The 17465-nt window shown below is 52.8% G+C and overlaps 10 protein-coding genes across 10 annotated transcripts; 5 read left to right on the top strand and 5 right to left on the bottom strand.

Moving 5' to 3' along the window:
- Positions 1 to 346: 346 nt before the first annotated feature.
- LMH87_002786 (uncharacterized protein) lies at positions 347 to 1623 on the top strand (the record flags this gene model as incomplete). Its single annotated transcript, XM_056194299.1, has 2 exons — positions 347 to 1128; positions 1194 to 1623. 2 exons carry the CDS (start codon positions 347 to 349, stop codon positions 1621 to 1623), a joined length of 1212 nt encoding a protein of 403 aa, XP_056051250.1.
- Positions 1624 to 2062: 439 nt separating this feature from the next.
- On the bottom strand, positions 2063 to 3082 carry LMH87_002785 (uncharacterized protein; the record flags this gene model as incomplete). The annotated part of the gene is made up of 1 exon (XM_056194298.1): positions 2063 to 3082. One exon carries the CDS (start codon positions 3080 to 3082, stop codon positions 2063 to 2065), a length of 1020 nt encoding a protein of 339 aa, XP_056051249.1.
- Positions 3083 to 4516: 1434 nt separating this feature from the next.
- On the bottom strand, positions 4517 to 5651 carry LMH87_002784 (uncharacterized protein; the record flags this gene model as incomplete). Its single annotated transcript, XM_056194297.1, has 5 exons — positions 4517 to 4548; positions 4666 to 5042; positions 5099 to 5112; positions 5210 to 5237; positions 5290 to 5651. 5 exons carry the CDS (start codon positions 5649 to 5651, stop codon positions 4517 to 4519), a joined length of 813 nt encoding a protein of 270 aa, XP_056051248.1.
- Positions 5652 to 6236: 585 nt separating this feature from the next.
- On the top strand, positions 6237 to 6776 carry LMH87_002783 (uncharacterized protein; the record flags this gene model as incomplete). The annotated part of the gene is made up of 1 exon (XM_056194296.1): positions 6237 to 6776. The coding sequence occupies one exon, from the start codon at positions 6237 to 6239 to the stop codon at positions 6774 to 6776; it is 540 nt and encodes a 179-aa protein (XP_056051247.1).
- An 803-nt stretch (positions 6777 to 7579) lies between these two features.
- Positions 7580 to 9011, top strand: LMH87_002782 (uncharacterized protein; the record flags this gene model as incomplete). Its single annotated transcript, XM_056194294.1, has 5 exons — positions 7580 to 8085; positions 8224 to 8531; positions 8632 to 8818; positions 8914 to 8941; positions 9003 to 9011. The coding sequence occupies 5 exons, from the start codon at positions 7580 to 7582 to the stop codon at positions 9009 to 9011; spliced, it is 1038 nt and encodes a 345-aa protein (XP_056051246.1).
- Positions 9012 to 9103: 92 nt separating this feature from the next.
- Positions 9104 to 9553, top strand: LMH87_002781 (uncharacterized protein; the record flags this gene model as incomplete). Its single annotated transcript, XM_056194293.1, has 1 exon — positions 9104 to 9553. The coding sequence occupies one exon, from the start codon at positions 9104 to 9106 to the stop codon at positions 9551 to 9553; it is 450 nt and encodes a 149-aa protein (XP_056051245.1).
- A 199-nt stretch (positions 9554 to 9752) lies between these two features.
- LMH87_002780 (uncharacterized protein) lies at positions 9753 to 11294 on the bottom strand (the record flags this gene model as incomplete). Its single annotated transcript, XM_056194292.1, has 2 exons — positions 9753 to 10866; positions 10936 to 11294. 2 exons carry the CDS (start codon positions 11292 to 11294, stop codon positions 9753 to 9755), a joined length of 1473 nt encoding a protein of 490 aa, XP_056051244.1.
- Positions 11295 to 12510: 1216 nt separating this feature from the next.
- LMH87_002779 (uncharacterized protein) lies at positions 12511 to 13744 on the top strand (the record flags this gene model as incomplete). The annotated part of the gene is made up of 2 exons (XM_056194291.1): positions 12511 to 12587; positions 12721 to 13744. 2 exons carry the CDS (start codon positions 12511 to 12513, stop codon positions 13742 to 13744), a joined length of 1101 nt encoding a protein of 366 aa, XP_056051243.1.
- Positions 13745 to 13814: 70 nt separating this feature from the next.
- Positions 13815 to 14933, bottom strand: LMH87_002778 (uncharacterized protein; the record flags this gene model as incomplete). The annotated part of the gene is made up of 3 exons (XM_056194290.1): positions 13815 to 14711; positions 14780 to 14807; positions 14887 to 14933. 3 exons carry the CDS (start codon positions 14931 to 14933, stop codon positions 13815 to 13817), a joined length of 972 nt encoding a protein of 323 aa, XP_056051242.1.
- Positions 14934 to 15713: 780 nt separating this feature from the next.
- Positions 15714 to 16976, bottom strand: LMH87_002777 (uncharacterized protein; the record flags this gene model as incomplete). The annotated part of the gene is made up of 2 exons (XM_056194289.1): positions 15714 to 16264; positions 16346 to 16976. The coding sequence occupies 2 exons, from the start codon at positions 16974 to 16976 to the stop codon at positions 15714 to 15716; spliced, it is 1182 nt and encodes a 393-aa protein (XP_056051241.1).
- Between the last annotated feature and the right edge of the window lie 489 nt (positions 16977 to 17465).

The following is a 17465-nucleotide window of genomic DNA, read 5'->3' as shown; positions in this document are numbered from 1 at the left end:
CATGGCCCTCGGCCCGGTTATGATAAAGTTAAATACACAAGAATACATTGTTGTAATTTGAGACTGCAATGCCACCAAAGAGACTCTAGCAGGAGATGAGGCTGTTAATCCAGGTTCAGGTTCAGCCGTTGAGACTAACTACCGGGTGTTGGTGGCGCAGCCAACGGCCTTGTCCTTATTGAGGCTGACCCGGGCTGAGTAACTCGCCGTGAAACGTATCAGCTTCCTTGGTTTTTCTCTATTGATTATTTTAAAGTCTTGCTTCATCTTCTTCTTCTTTCTCTCCCATCTGACTTCCACCTTTCCTCCTTGTCAACCATCTTTTCCGTGGCCTAGTCCCGCCGCCATGGCCGCACCACCACTCAGCCCTACGGCCATCACCCCCGCCATACTCTCGATAGCCATCTACGCCCTCCTCTTCGCCCTCACCCTCGTGTTCCTCCCCCGAAATGCCATCGTCACACGTACGCTCAGTCTCGTCCCCCTCACCCTCGCAGCCTGCAGCGTCTTCCGATATGCCATTGCCCTCGTCGGGCCAGCCGCGACGCGGCAGTCGTCTTTTCTCGGTCTCTTGATCATCCACTGGCTCGGGCTCGTCGAGTACATTCTCCTCTCGCGGGTTGATTCCGCCAAGCTTTGCTCTCTCGCTGCTCCTGCCGCCAGTGGCCAGACGGAGCGGAATGGACAGGCAGGGCTGGCGCGGCAGCTCTGGCAGGCGCTCTCGCTGAGCTGCAACGCGCGGCGTCTGGGCACAGAGTGGGAAGTCAAGAACGTGTACCACCGCGCGGGTGGAGCGCAGACTAGACTGCGGTTTGTGGCGCATGTGGTGCCGCGGATCGTACTTTGCTATCTGGTCGTGGAGGGGTTGACGTCGGGCCCGCTGCCGGAGGCGCGCTTCATCACGGCTGAGAAGCAGACGGCGTGGAAGCTATGGACACTGACTGGCGAGGATGTCGGCTTCCGAGTGGGAGCGACGATGTTTTTCTGGCTGATTACGTATTGTGTAATTTACATCCTTATTCACGTCCCGGCTGTGGTGTCCGTCGTTCTGGGGATGAGCGCTCCGGAGTTCTGGCCGCATCTGTTTGGGCCGATGTCTGCGCTCTACACCATCCGTGGTTTCTGGGGGTCAGTTTTTCCACCCTCCATCATGTCTCGACTCCTTCTGCAGTATTACTGATAGAAAACCACAGCTCGTTCTGGCATCAGCGCCTTCGCAAGACGCTCACGTCCTTGTCCGACTTCATCGCCTCCGCCGTGCTCGCCATCCCGCATCCTAGCGTGCTGTCCACGTACACGCGGCTCTTCCTCGTCTTTGCTATTAGCGGGCTGCTGCACCATCCGGCAGACATATTCCAGGGCATGCCGGTGACGCAGACGGCGTCGCTGGCGTTTTTCCTGATGCAGCCTGTGGGCATCGTGGCCGAGGACGCGGTGCAGGCGCTGACGCGAAGCTGGCCGCTGCCACGTGTGATGAGGAGCATCGCGGGGTATGCGTGGGTGGCATTATTCCTAGTGTGCACGACGCCGACGTGGATGTTTGGCGTGATGAGGCTGGGACAGACGCCGGATGTGCTGCCCAAGGTGGTGAAGCCGCTGGTGGACATGTTGACTGCCAAGTAAGTGAAGTGCCAGTGGTAAGAAGAGCTTTATAAAGTTTCGACCATAGTTTATACACATGGGGCAATTACTAGACACAATGCTTGAGTATATATAACTGCCCATGGGCCGCTTCAATTATTAACAACGTGAGCAAATCTGCTCTGCTCACCACACTGCTCTAATGGTTATGTTACAACGCGTCGTTTCGCCCAAGAAGAAAATACCAAAGCCAAGTAAATACTAGCGCATCAGCTGATGAATGAATACGTGAAAATAGAAAAAGGATACTAAATGACAAGGCAACACCCTCTCCGTGAAAGACAAAAGACAAGAATCCAACCAGTGTTCAAAAACGCCTCAGAAAGGAATGTCGTGGTGTATGTAAGTGCAGAAGATGAATGCGAGGGACTCTCCGAGTGCAAATTTTCGTTTGCCGTGTTGGTAATTGCGTACCAGCAGTCTATCGACGGGATGGGGACATGTTTTGGGGAGGCAGGGCTGACGGGTCCTCGGCCAGCAAATCCTCGAGATAGGCACTTGGGGCTCTCTGGCCGGGCTGCAGCGGCGTTGCGAGGTTGATCGACGAGGTGCTGGCGTCGCGTCGGGCATGGAACATGGGGGACTCGGGCGGCGAGCCGTTGAGGGTGTTGCGGGAGCCGTTGGCGTACTGGCCCGAGACGGGGTTGAGGTTGGACAGGCTGATGGACTGGCCCTGCTGGTGCGACGTGGCGGCGGACCCGGCGGCGTAGAAGCCCGAGGGCAGATACGTAGAGCCGCGGTTGCCGGCGGCGCCGCTGTTGGCCGCCGTGGGCGAGAAGAAGAGGTTGGACTGGCTGGGGTTGTTGGAGAGATCCGGGCCGCGCGTCGAACGTCGGTTGGCGCGGGGCCGCGTGCTCTGGCCCAGGGAGCGTGTCGACTCCTGGTCGGTGTACTTGTAAAAGGGCGCGGGCGGCGCGGGAAAGGCCGACGAGGCGGCGGTGGACGACGACTTTTTCGAGTTGGCGACATACTGGGCCTTGGAGGCGCGCTCGACGGAGCGGTGCAGCAGCAGGCTGACAATGGCACGCCAGATCAGGACGGCGAGGAAGAAGGCGCCGAGGATGGCGCCGACGGCGATGAAGACGGTGCCCTCGGGGGCGCTCGACGACTGCATAAAGGGCGCATCCTTGGTGTCGGGGACCGCAGGCGCTGGGTAGGTCGGTATGGGCTGGACGCCGGTGAGGCTCGGGAGGCCGGTGAGGCCGCCGTTGTCGGTGCTGCCGTCCGAGGTCGTCGTGGCCGTGGCGCTGGCGGAAGTGGGCGATGATGACGAAGACGTCGTGGAGGAGTCGGTCGCGCTGGTCTTGGAGTCGGTGGTCGACGAAGAGGCGGAGCTGGAGCTGTCCGAGTCGGCGGCGCGGACGGGCACGACGATGGCATTGAGCAGGGCAAACGTCGTGAGCAGCGTGGCGCTGCCAGGGATGTGGCTTGCAGGGCGCATCGTGGGCGGCTGCGGCGAGCAGGAGAAGATAGCGACAAGGAAATCGAATGCGTCCAGGGGTATAAGAGAGAGAGAGAATGTCAGGATCGTGGGAAAGGGGCGTTGACGAGCGACCCGGTAGCGGTGGAAAAAGAAGGAAATGTCGATGCGCTGTCAATTGTCTCGGCCGGTGGTCGAATTAGCGTTGAAATAGGGATGATGAGCCTTGGGCCCTGGGGCGGTTGATGTCGTCGGGAGGGCCTGTTTGCGCGTCTAATGGCAGTCGTGTGATATGGACGTCGTAACGAGAGAGTGCTGCTGAGAATGAAGAAGAAAAAACAGCGTCAAACAGGGAAGTGAAAGTGGTGAGAAAATGGACAGTTGAGAAAAAGCAGCTAAAAAAGTGGGAGAAGGGAAGGATGGTGGTGATGGTGGATGGCGGCATGGGTCGTGCATCTCCTTTTCTCAGAGGCTGGGCGGCTGCCGCCATGTCCGGCGAGTGGCAGCCAGGCACAAAGGCAGGCGGACGGGGCGCTAAAGACTACTGTAACTCGGGGCATTCAGGGTGTCTTTTTAGGTAGGGAGTGGTGGCATGCAAAATTTGCTGCCATCAGGTCACAAGTTACAGTGGTTACAGTGGTGTAAAGCCCAAGGTACCTAAGGCAAACTTGGGGGGGCAACGGCTGCTCTGCCCCACTTGAAACTCTGCCATGTCTAATAAACACAGGGCTGTCAGGGCGGGCGGCAGGATGCTCCCCTGGAGGTACCTGGCTTGTCTCACCCAACAGCGCTAGCACAAAGCAAAAATAACCCATCAAACAAGTACCTCTTAGCCCGCCGCTATGATGCCATCCAGCACTCTAGTTGCTGGGACGCCCGTTCTATTTCTCGTATCCCTAGCCTCTGTCGATTCAACACGAGATCTGCTATTCTGATGAAGAATAAACCATTTTTAAATGGGGCGATGAGGTTATGCCCATCATTCCTACGCACAGCCTGACGGAACCCTCGTTTGTTGCTGAATCTTCCAGCCTGGCTCGTGCATCTCAACGCCGACATGCCCTGCAACACATTTGACTTGCGCTTTCATATCCCGCCACGCAGAAATGGGACTTGAAACACTAGAACTGAAATAGAACGACGTTTCTCTGTCAAGGGTGCTACAAAGTATCCAAACACTTTTTTATAAAATAAAATAAAACATTAGTACACTAATCTTATTACTGTGCTGCCACAAACCGTCTTGGCCAACCATCGGCTACCCGGTAGCATTCTTGCAGGCGCCGACGGTCAGGGAGGGATTTGCTGGCCGTTTTTGCTCATTCAGGCTTATAGTTGCCTGGAAAAAAACTCGCCTATAGTAAGAAGATGCATGCTGCGATATCACTGCCATAATGCCATCATTGTCTCCCCAGGTCACAAGTGGCTAGGGGCTATTGTCGTGCAAGCTTCATGCTAGTCATATTTACGCAGGGATATAGTAGCCACTAGCCGGCCATGAGTAACAGCAGCACTATCACAGAAATAAGTAAAAACTGGCTGCGATACTGCTATATTGCGGCTTTGGACGTGTTCAAAGAGTATGCGGCAACGAAGTCTACTACTCATGTCGAATGAGAAACCGAGATAGTCGTTGAAGACGCAAGACTGGCAGTCTTTCAGATCGTCGTCTTGGTTCCAGCCTGGAGTATCAATAAGAAGGGAGTTGCCTGATTCCGTGTTCCACAGCGGAATATCAAGTGAAGCGTCCGGGAAGAGAGCTTCAAAAAGTCCAAGGCTCCAAGCCCCGGCAGCGATCACAACCTGTGTAGCTGCTAGCTTCTCTCTCTGGCAGCCGGCGGCATCGCTCGGCTCGACTTCGATGCCATCAATCTCGCCGGAGCCATCTCTACTAATGGAAGTGGTCATGGCGTTGAGTCGGAACCGAACGCCTTGGTCTTTGCACCGTTGATAAAGAAACTCGGACAGCTTTAGAGGGTCTCTATTGCGACGTATTAGCCTGGGGAAAGAAAGCCAAAAACAATCCCGGAAGCGAACACTTGTGACGTTTGCTGGAAGTTTGAGACAATGTCAATTGCCATGCCATTCCGAACTTTTAGCCATTTCGGTGCATTTTCAGGGCTCGGTAACGTTTGTTGTATTGGTTACCGATTCAGTAGTTGCAGAGACGTCGGAACTTTTCTCTAGTCAGGCATTGGCATCCCTCTATATAGAAGCATCACTCTTACAATGTCCTGGACAGCACATTTTGCGCCAGCTGTTCCTGATTTCTGGCGCGGGAACGCTCGTCCGTCATGCGGTCTTTGTGAACATCATACCGGATAGTACCAGAATAGTCCCATTTCGCTCGCTCATCGTGCTCGGTGGCAAATTCGCGGTGTAAGTTCCATGAATATTGAGCTAGTGTCTGCAGAGGCTCCTCAAACCAGTTATTGGCCAGAATTACCGTGGCAGCTCCAGAGGCACCGTGAAAGAGACAGGATGCGGAATCGATCACGGTGATCTGCTTATCCGCTTGTGGGTTCAGCGATAGAAAGTACGCCGTAGAGAGTCCCAGGATGCCGTCACCAAGAATGATGATTTGCGACATGGCGGAACCTGTGATAGGACTCTAGCAAAGGATTTCAACACTTGAATCTTTGACTTTTTTGGCCGCTTTGAGTCAAAACTGCTTGACCAGGATAGCAGTGGAGAGTCGCCGCTTTGAAACTGTTGGCCTGATGGTTGGGCTGCTCTGATGCCTGACTGAGACACGCGGGCGGGCAGCCACGGACGGGAGGGCTAATAAAGACCACTGTAACGGCTGCTACGTCCGACTGGCCGTGTGACCATAATAAACACAGTGCCACGTACCTAGTTACTTTGTTATTATCTGCTTACTTATGAAGCCAAGGTAGCCTCCGGGAGGCGGTACGTACCTGGCCTGTCAAGCTGTCTCGCTACGTTACAGGTGGTCGAGGTGCGTTGGCGGGGTCCGCTGTCGCGCAGGCTCCATGCTAGCTACATATTTATAGGTATCCGTAGAACCGCCATTATTGATCCTTTTTTGCAATCTCACCTCATTCCTCCCATAGTAGGAAGCACGTCGTCTAGAAGGACTTGGGAATATAGCCAAACCCCTCATAAAGTCATTCTACCGTCATCGGTGTGCAAAATCAGCCTCGACCTCATCAAGATGACCGACCCTTCGCCCCGTTCAAAGGCCGCACCCATATACTTGGGCTTCGGTAGCAACATGTGGAAGCAACAAGTAAAGACTCGTTGCCACACTTCAAAATATCTAGGCATCGCGCGGCTGCCAGGCTATCGCTGGTTCATCGCTGCGCAGGGCGGTGCCAACATCGCCAAAGGGTCCGACGCTGACGAGGTCTGGGGTCTGGCGTACGCATTGCAGCCCGAAGACGAAGCCGAGCTCGATGTCATTGAGCGGGTGCCAGTCCATTTCACCAAGGACATCTTGCAGGCCCAGCTGTGGGAGCCAGCGGCCGACGGCAAGCCGGCGGATCCTGCTCAGGCACACAGGACGGTGGAGGTGCTCGTCTACATCAGCCATGAGCGGACAGCAATTGGAAAGCCTCGAGACGAATATGTCATTCGCATGAACCATGCAATTCCTGATGCTCTGAGCTCAGGTGTACCTCCGGCATACATTGAGAATGTTCTGCGGAAATGGATTCCTTCTGGTCATGGTGAATCGGTCAAAGGTATTAGCTAGATGCCCGCGACATTCTTCGCGGCTGCAATCTAGTAACAGTATACAAAGTGCGAGCACATTTAAATAGTTGCCGTTTCCGTAAGAGAACACAGGGTTGAACGACTAAATTTATCCATGTGCCATAACTTGGAAATGAAAAAAATTAATATATTTATATGTATATGCATGGATTCCAGCTCGCCAAATTAACAAGAGTCTCCATCTAACTCGCCAAAAGAAAATCATGAAGCTTACAAGCAGTGCTGATGATGCCAATAGAGCACCCGATGTAGCACAGTGCTGAACTAAGACAATGTCTGATTAGATTTCAGCTTTCCGTTCAAGGCAGCGCCACCCAGCCTGGCCGGAGAATTACTTCAGATTGAAACACGAAATTAAAACACAAAACACCGCATTGTCAGAATTGGTTTTCTCTCTGCGACTATAGCAGATCAGTTCATTGGCGAGGAGAGCTGAAAATCTGCTGGTGCGAGAGTCGGAGGATAGGTGAACGGGCAGGCGATCGGCAAAGAAGCGCGATCTTCGCCAGGCACCGCCCTAGCACAGTCTGTTACGCTCATTGATTGGCGATGCCGAGACATTGCTAATAAGACGCGGTGCCACCATTGCCCCTGCACTACGAACCGTGGAGACATATATATAGATGTCGTGCCGGGTACACAAATGCTCGTTCGTGGTTGGTGGCGACTCTCTTTCCAAGCAATGCTGTAGCTGTCAAAGATATGGAAACACCAACCCAATATTAACCCGCGAAGCTTGCACTTTTTCCTCAACTTGTTTCCAATTGAAACGATAGGGGCAGGATGAGCCAGCCTGCCGGTCCAGCTCCAAGCGAGACGACGCCCCTCGTGCAGCCACGCGGCGATACCCCGACACACCAGCCGGTCTACCATCGGACGAATAATGAACCCTCACAATTCCTAGGCGGCCTATCAACGACGCGGTTCTGGGTCATATTCGCCCAGATACTGACGACGCAGTTCCTCTACTTCTTCGACACCACCATCATGGTGTCCTCGCACCCCGTGATAACATCCCATTTTGGCGCAGCCCACCTGGCGTCGTGGCTCTCGACGGCATTTATGCTCATGTCGACTGTCTCGCAGCCCTTCCTCGGCCGCCTCTCCGACGCATTCGGCAGGAAGCCGCTCTTTCTCGGGGCGCTGGCCACCTTTTCCGCGGCGACGCTGTGGTGCGCGCTGGCAGGCAGCATAGAGAGCCTCATTGCCGCGAGGGCGTTGTGCGGGGTGGGTGCTGGAGGTACCATGCTAATGGGAAGCATCATCATGAGCGACATGATCCCCATCGAGTATGTATTTCACCGTGCCAGAAATGGATTTGTTTTCAAGTTGCATCGAGGTTTTAACACCCAACGCTACCTACCTATGCTTCTCCAAACAGAAGAATTTCCTTTGTGAGTTTTCCAGAACTAACAATGGTAAAACAGGTCCCGAAGCACCTACCTATCGTACATCAACATTGTAGTTGGCCTCGGCTCTGGGTTGGGGGCTACGTTTGGTGGCACCATTGCCGAGACCATAGGCTGGAGATGGGCATTTGGCACGCAGGTTCCCCCTCTCCTGGCATGCTTGGTAGTTTCGTCAATGACGATTCCAGAAGGCTTGGGCGTTGTGGGGGTGAGAGAATCGCTTGGCCTGGTAATCAGAGGGTTTGACGCGATGGGTGCCTTGCTGCTTACCCTGGCTGTATCAATGCTCATTCTTGGTTTGAATCTCGGTGGCAATATCCTTCCTTGTAAGTGGACATCTTTTTTCCATCTTCCATCAAAGAGGCGGCGATGGCGGCTGCGTAGGGCCCCAGAATATCGTTGGACTAACAACTTCATTCTACAAAGGGACTCATCCATTTGTCGTTGCTGCCTTGATGCTATTTACAATGGCCTTCCCGGCTTTTCTGCTGATTGAGTCGCGCGCGGCAAAGCCCATCATGCCGCTCAAGTTTGTTACCGTTAGGCCCCACGCTAACCTGATCCTCTCCAATTTTTTGGGCGCCGTCATCTCGAATGCCATTCTCTTCAACGCGTAAGTGTGGTCTTTTATTGCTCCCTTTTCTCTCTCGCTCTTTCTACAAGCAGCGCTTTCAATCATCCCAGGCTAATCCCCATGCCGTAAAACAGACCGCTATATTTTCAAGCCGTACTTTTAGTCAGTGCCACCTCGTCTGGCCTCCAACTAATGCTCCTTGCCGTCTTATCATCTGCAGCAGGTGCTTTGACTGGGGTCTTAATCACCGTGACGCGCAGGCTAAAGTGGCCACTCGTCTACGCCGCGGCGCTTTATCCGTCCAGTATTGCATGTCTCGTATGCATGCGGCGAAGTTCTTCTGCCACTGTGTTTCTATTTGCCCTTGTGCCATACACTCTGGCAAATGGGTTGCAGTATACTACCACGGCTGTAGCAGTCTTGGCTACGTCTACGAGAGACGAGCAGGCCGTCGTCATGAGCGCTCTTGCCATTTGGCGCAGCCTGGGCGCTGTCTTGGGCGTCGCGCTCAGCAGCGTCGTAGTTCAGAATGCACTCTTGTATTATCTCGACATTTTTGTTCGTGGACCACGCCGAGACGACGTCATTACAATTGCGCGAACATCAGTCCAGAAAATCGCGGAGCTGGAGCAGCCGTATCAGGAGCAAGTGGTGCAAAGTTACGACGCTGCACTACGGCTAGCATTTGGGTCCTGTGTCATTGCAGCAATTATTTCTGCGCTCCTGGTTGTTCGAATCAAACTGCCACGTTTGGGATCGTTTACCAAGAGCTAAACTGAGACTCGACTTTATTATAGTGGCCAATTGACATTCATCTTCATAATCCCATCTCCGCTCTTATATAGTGACTAGTTATTTGAACAGCTAGAAGCTGGCAACCCCTGTAAGCCTGAGTATTAGATGTCATGCAATACAAGGGGTTATAGGCTGTCCACAACTGTGTGGTTGGATAATATTTTGCGTGACATCAGATTCACTCGGGTAGCCTCAGTCGTCGCGAGGCCACTTCGGTTCGCTGCAAATGCCGAATAGTCAGGGCAGTGGCCATCAGGGCTATTGCGATCCCTATAGAAGCCGAGTATCCTTTCGGGTACTCCGGCGCTTCGACTTGCTGCCAAATCAGCAGCGGAAGCCATGCCTGGAACACATACGCCATCTCGTTCATTGAAGCCGCCACCAGGGCTCGCTCCTCGTTGTCCCGGGCGCAAATCTCGTGCATCCACGCATAAAGTAGTCCGCCTATTCCGCTAGAACAGCCGGCTAATATAAAGCAAGCCCATTTCCAGGCAACTGGAATATCCCATATCAAGAGGCTCGTGTTGACAATGATAATCATGACGCCAGAAAATATGATGGGTGGCCATCGCTCGCCTTTCAGAATAGTATCCGAAGTCCATGCGTAGATTAAAGTGGTGACAAGTTGGACGCACGTTGTCAATGTAGGATAGATGTTAGCCTGTGGTATACTGTAGCCCTGTTGCTTGAGCCATATCGCAAATGCTGGCTGCGCCGATACTCCACCGCCATTGTTGTATAAAATGTACAGCAAGGTCAAAAGATATATGTGCCAGCTGGAAACGATCTTCTTCATCTTGTCTTTAGTATAAGGCGCGCGATTCGCACGGCCGTCAGCTTCCATGCGTTTTTGGGCCAGCAAGATGTCGCTGGGGGTCAAGTACCAGGCTCGCGTGTTCTCTGGCACGTCGGGCAGGAAAAAAAAGCCAGAAACCGCAATGGGTAGTGATATGACGGTGTTTATGATAAACAGCCACTGCCAGCCTTTGAAGCCGTGTACGCCGTCAAGATGGTAAACAGCGGCCATGAGATAGGCGGAGAACATGCTGCCAATAGCACTGCTTGCGTGGAATATGCATGATCGCTTGCCGAGTTCACTCTTTTGATACCAAGATCCGATGATGTACTGCATTCCTGGATAAAAGGTGCTTTCTGCGAGGCCGATAAAGAACCGCAGCACGTATATCTGCTGCGCGTTGCTGCACTTCGCCATGACAATCGTCAAGACGGACCACATAACTTCACAAGAGGGAATCCACAATGAAGGCCGGATTCGTGTCAAAAGAAGGTTACTATGAGTCGATACAATAGTCAATGGCTAATTCGGCCGCGAAAGAAAACATTGCTTGACTTGTACTTGCCTCGGAATTTGCCCTATAACGTATCCCACTGTCCAGCAGGTTTGCATATAATTAAGCTGGTTTCCGTTGAGACCCAGGTCTTCTTTCATGCCCGAAATAAAGGCATTGTTTATGTTAATTTGATCCAGATTCTTGATAAAGTATCCCAGCGACGCTATAGTGAGGATGGCGGCGTCGATCTTGAATAAAAAGCGACGTTCTTCCCGTGACTTGTTTAGGGTATCCCACAGGTACGCCGTCCAATGCGGCTTGCTGGACTCGGTATGCATGAAATCCTCGCACACCTCTGATGCGTGGGTAACGGAAACTGCCTTTGAGGACAACAGCGGGAGGCTGGCATTGATTTTGCTACTGCTCATAATGCAGCCAGCCAGAGAATCGAAATCAGGTTAAAGATGAAAGATGAGGTAGTGCGCGGTGATGGCTCGCTGCTGGAAAGCACGTCGGCATTTACGATTTACAATTAGGAGCAGCTGCTACTAGGACTCGGGCAGACGAGTAAAAATTGGCGAGCACGGAGCCACGTCACAAGATGTCGGCTTCGGTCATATGATTGTTGGGGTGAAAAGCCCTTGTCGCAGACGGTGATGGCTTGCATTAGTGAATTGTCGCTCATATTTGCTATCAGAGCAGCCATCTCGCTATCCACGCGGGTCGATCCGAGACAATTTTCAGGGTGGCACGGCTACGTGACAGCCCTCCCCGCCGCCTATTCCGCTAACTAATAACTAACGTTACTGTGAATGTGCCACACACTGGTAGCTGAGTTGAGACAATCGGTATCTTCGCAGCGTCTGTTTCGCATGCCCAGTCATGCCTCAATTGCCGTCAACAGTACAAAAGTAACAGCTACCATTAACAGATTCCGCGGATAGTAATCAAGCCAGTATTGGCTTTTATACATGCCGACTGCCGTACGACTTGCGGCGGCTGGTGAGGCTTCTAATGACTGGAACAAAGACGCTGGAGTACCGCTTTACTTGAAGACCGCCATTCTCTTCCCTAACTACCTAGAGGGCTACAGGGGTGCAGGGTTAGAGGTTTCGATCTGCGACGGCTGTATAGGCTGGCCCGCATTGGCGCGTCAGAGAAGCCTGCTAGTGACTAGCTGAAATGCCGTCGGCATCGACAATAAGAATATTAGCCAACGTAGCTATCCCACAAGGGTAGGGGTGGACAGTTTGGTAGGGGTGGTATTCGTTTGCCTTCGACAGCGGGGTCGTTATTGCACCATTACTATGCGTCCTCTGAGAGATGGGTGGTATTGATATAATGAACGATGAGAACAACTAAGCGACAGGGGGCCAGCTTGCGGTGCTACAGGGGACACATTCGCACCAACTTTACGGCGTAGCACTTCTGCACAACTGCATGTAGATTCGCTGGCAGTGCGGCTGTTCCTCTTGAGAATGACGAATAAAATACGTAAAGGAATAGGCAAAGGTACGCATGGTACTGCTGTAGCGTTTTCATCATCTCTCAAAGATTTTCCGCCATAAACCTTTCTCGTTGATCAACACTCCATTTACTTCGTACATCCCGTCCATCCGTGGAGGACAAAACTACACCACCGCCATGATGAGCAGAATCAAGCAACCTTGGATTGAAACGCCCCTGGTGCGAGCGACAAATCTCTCGAAAGCTGCTGGCTGGTAAGAGCTTTTAGTACCTTTTGATCTGATTTTTATGGTGTTTTCCTTCTTCCGTTGCTACCAGGTTATGATGCCAGACACCGCGAAGAGCTGTTTCGTATCGTCTACTGACCACTCTTTCTGTCCCTTCTAGTAATGTTTTTCTAAAATTGGAAAACACGCAGCCCTCCGGCTCTTTCAAATCGAGAGGTATTAGCAACTACATGATCAGCAAGCTGACAGCTCTTCGCGAGAACCCAAATGGTGCGTCGGCCAAAGCCCACTTCTACAGCTCCTCCGGCGCCAATGCCGGGCTAGCATGTATCTACGCTGCAAACGTGTTCGGATGTCGAGCGACCATTGTGACTCCGCTGTCGACGTCGGCATTTTTGGTCGCCAAGCTCAAGCAGGCAGGAGCTGTCCAGGTCATCCAGCATGGCGACACCTGGCAGGAAGCTGAAGATTACCTGAGAGCAACAGTCATGCCGAGCACTGCGGCTGCAGACGAGACCCCAATCTACGTGCCGCCCTTTGATGCACCGGAGATTTGGCAAGGCAACGCTGGTATAATGTATGAAACTGTCAGACAACTCAGCTCAGCGATGCGCCATTACGCCATGAACACCACACCACCGCCGGCGGCAGCAGCTACAAGCAACGGTCATCATGCGGCCACAGCAGACGTACCAAATATCGACGCTGTTATATGCAGTGTTGGTGGAGGCAGTATGTTCTGCGGTTTGATGCAGGCGATTGAAGAACTACAGCTGAAGGATCGCACTCAAGTAATTGCCGTAGAGGCGGACGGGGTTGACTCGCTGGCACAGTCTGTGGCAAAGCGGGAACGCATTACGCTGTCTAGAATCGGCAGCTTGGCCACCAGCCTGGGTGCAAGGAGAGTGGCACAGAGAGCGTTCGAGTATGGCTTGGAAAAGCATGTCACGACAGTTGTACTGTCGGACGCCGAAGCCATACGCGCATGCCATCGTTTCGCTAACGAAGAGCATTATCTGGTGGAGTTGGCCTGTGCGGTTTGCCCTGCTTTGTGCTACAATGGGAAGCTGCCAGGGTTAATCTCTGGATTCAATGAAAATACAGTGGTGGTGATCGTCGTGTGTGGTGGTAGCAACATATCGTTTGAGATGATGGAGAAGTTTTTGGCCACTCTGGGCGATTAGACAATGCAGGCAACATCGATTTAAACAACAAGAAAACAAGGCTTTCGATAGCCTGCCAATAAGGACAGGTTTACTCCTGGCCCCTCAAAGTAGATGCTAGCTCAAGATAATACTTCGATTTCTCGTTCATCCGCAAAAGCATCTGGCCAATCCGCTTGATACCGTCCGCAATATCTTCCTCTGCTTCCCAGGAGAAACTGAGGCGAATACATTTGGCGAAATTTGCACTTTTATCGTCCCCATGTACGGCAAACATTTGACCATGGCCAATGACGATGTCTTCCTCATATCTCAACATGTCGGCGATGAAGTTTGTCGAAAATTCACTGCTCACATCCAGCCACACAAAATAACCACCAGAAATGTCGTAACCTCTGAGGCTGCTCGCCCGCACTTTCACACCCAGTGGCGAAAGGTGCGTGTGAATCGCATCCATCATTAGCCTATGGCGTCGCTGCAGAGCAGGTCGCACTGTCTCGTCCACGAATCCTTGCAGCTGCCCAGTTCCTATAATGTCCGCCAGCATTGCCGCACAGAGCTGACTAGGCGCGCCGCCCGATCGTGTGGATGCGGCGTGCGCGATGCCCGTAATAAACGCTGGCGAGGCTTCAGCCCAGCCGGTGCGTAGGCTTGGGCCAGCGATTTTGCTAAAAGAGCCGTTGCTGACGGCGTGGCCAAATCCGTGAGGGTCGTCGACACAGGGCCCCAAGGCGCGATCAATGTCGCAGAGGCGTGGGAGTCTCATCTCAGGTCGTCGATCGCGCGTCGTCACTGGTATAACCGTCGACCATTGCAGGAGGTCGTAAACGTCGTCGCTAATGATGAGAGCGTCGTACATTCGCGCAAGCTTGATGAGGCCTTCCCGCCTCTCCAAGGACATGGTGACGCCCGAAGGATTAGAGCAAGTCGGAACGGTGTAGATTAGATGTCTGTACAGTTTGCGGTCTGCCGAGCGAAGCTTAAAGGGCTGCCTTGACCATTCAGCAAAAGAGAAATAAAGCAGCGTGCGTAAATGGTAACAAGACGGTGCGCTACCTTTTGGTCCCTGTTATTTCTATCTTCTCTTTCGAAGTCTATTAGTTTGCGCTCCAAGAATTGCAGGACTACCCCCTCGTCATCCTCGGGCACAGCGTGGAGTCTACCTGCGAAGCCCGAGTCCTCGAAGATGCCGCAAGCGAGATGATAGCATGGCGCAACAACCCAAACAGCTCTCGTATAATTGACATCACTGAAACACTGCAAAATGCACACCAGGTTCTGGCTGGCGCCGCCGGTGATGCAGATGCGCTCGGGGTCGGGGTTGACATTATAGTGATGTCCAAGCCAGCTAGCAAGGCCCCTTCTGAGCCGAGTCAAGCCATGGCAGGAGCCGTATTCTTGAATTTTTGTATAGTCCTCTGCATCGGCGAGAACGCGCTGGCACGCGGCGGACAAAATGGTTGTCGGGAGAAGTGCTGGGTTTGGCCATCCGCGGAGGAAGTTGATCTGTTTGGCAGGCAGAGGCATGGTGAAAAATACTGGGTGAAACTGGAAGCTGGACAGCGAGAATGGAACCAGAAAGTGGCAATCAGCTCAGGTCTACCAAGAAAAAAGAGCAGAGCTGGCCACGGACGCAATGGACCACCTCGAGAGGGCGGCACGCACAAGAAGAACGGAAGGACTACACAGCGTAGACGTAACAAGCTGCTGTAATTGCCAGTGATTCAAAGCGCCTCTCAGGCCGCTATAAACAGCCCAGCAGTGGGCCTTTAGAGCTCTCTAAATCGCGGTTCAGCTGGGTATCGATGCAGACATGGCTTAGCCCCATTTAGCAGTCCAGGCGTTATTTGATAGCACAGGTTGTAAAACAACGACGCGGAGACCTCTTCATTGCTGTTTATAAAGCGTGTTGTGTGCATATTCACTATATTCAGCCACTCTGGCTCTGTGCTCGGACTCCCACGCCCATGTATATAAAATACACTTTCCTTCAGACGCCGTTGGTAGCTTGATCCGCTCGACCTTTGAGGACAATCCTGAAGAGCTCGCAGAGTCTGGTAAGCGCAGCGTCACTAACCTGGTAATGAAACACAAGCCGCCCAACAAACAAGCTATTGGAGATTTTAAGGTTCATATTGAGACCTACTGCGTAGAACTCATCGCGGTCAACACCAGACGCTGGAAGATCCAACCATACCATGTTAGTCTCGGTGGGCAGCCTCACCTTTCCCCCCAAACTCAGCCAGACGTCCGTCGCTCGTCTCGCCTTGTCGTGCGCCCAGCCCAATTTGCCTCCGAAAAAAACATCATCAATTGCCACACGCGCGGGCGCAGTGATGATGCCAGAGGAGCGAATGCCACCGCCGAGCAGGTGACGGCTCCATTTCGCCCGCTTGACGAATACTGAGCTCCCCGTGATCACGCTACCGAGCGGTGCTCCAAGGCCCTTGGTTAGGCACAGCTGTATGCTATCAAAGCACTCCCCAACCTCGCTCAGCTTGCAGGCTCCAGCGGCAGCCGCCTCCCAGAGGCGAGCGCCATCTAGATGCATGTGAATGGGCGGATTCTGGGTGCGTGCCCAGATGGAGATGGCTCGCATGTCCGCAAAAGGCATTATAGTACCTGAGAGGGTGTTCTCTAGACTAATCACTCTGGTAGGGCAGTCGAATACCGTCTCCCTCAGTATAGTCTGCTCTTTAATGTCGTCTAGAGTGAGATGATGCCCATTAGAGGGAACAATGGCCTTTACCATGGCTCCACAGATGCTCGTCGCACCGCCACCTTCGAGCGTGGCAATATGTCCTCGATGGTCGGCGAGAATAGCATGAGGCGGACTGCGCAATATGGTTCGAAGCGCGACTTGATTCCCCATGGTGCCGGACATGACTAGCAATGCAGACTCATGCCCTACGAGGTTGGCAACGTATTCTTGGAAGGAAACAGTAGTTTTGTCCTCGTCTGCCGTGCAATCTCCGAGTGTAGTGTGGACGATAGACTCTAGCATTGGCAATGTTGGCCTCGTGAAAATGTCGGACCGAAAGTCATTAGACGACTCGCTGCTGTCCGCCCAAGCCAGCTTGATGCGGCACTGCACGTCATCCGCATTGTTTTTGGATTCCATGTTATCTCTTTGTGGCATCGGTATCATCCCGTTTGCGTCCGGGCTTGAGGGGATGGTCTCTTTGGAATCTGGTGTCAAGAAAAGAGGCGGGGTCTTGAAATCTAGTGCCATTTTGGAAGTCGATTTCATCATGAGTTGAGTTTGCGCATGAATAAAATGAGCCGTGAATGTATGTGGCAGTCAAGCCACCCCACTAAGAAGGACTTGAGATACACCAGACCAAAGCATGTTACTCTTCTACCTTTACTGTTATCGCCTTGGCTAAAGCAACCGCCCGTACTTCTGTAGTACTTAAATGAAGATCATTTCCTACAGTTCTGTCTCTTACTATGTCTATGTTGTCCTCAAACTGGCCTCCTTGCTCGCTGATACTCTTTACTTCGCAGGCAAGGCGACTTCGCGCTGTCGTGCCGTACCGTGTGAGCTCCCTGCTCACAATGATGACACAGCAACATGTGTTACGTTTTGTGGTCTGTAATCTTGTCATGAGCTAGATGCTGATCTTCAAAATCCCAATTTCCTGGCATCGGAGGTGCAATACCCCGCCCTGCATGAGCCGCATGCAGGATGCGTTCAGCTGTGTACCGAGTTGTCTCGGTACTTTTTTGCTTTCTCTTTTCT

The sequence above is a fragment of the Akanthomyces muscarius genome, chromosome 3 (assembly GCF_028009165.1).
Source record: "Akanthomyces muscarius strain Ve6 chromosome 3, whole genome shotgun sequence".
In the NCBI taxonomy this organism is placed as follows: Eukaryota; Fungi; Ascomycota; class Sordariomycetes; order Hypocreales; family Cordycipitaceae; genus Akanthomyces; species Akanthomyces muscarius.
This window is presented reverse-complemented; position numbering and strand designations above follow the sequence as displayed.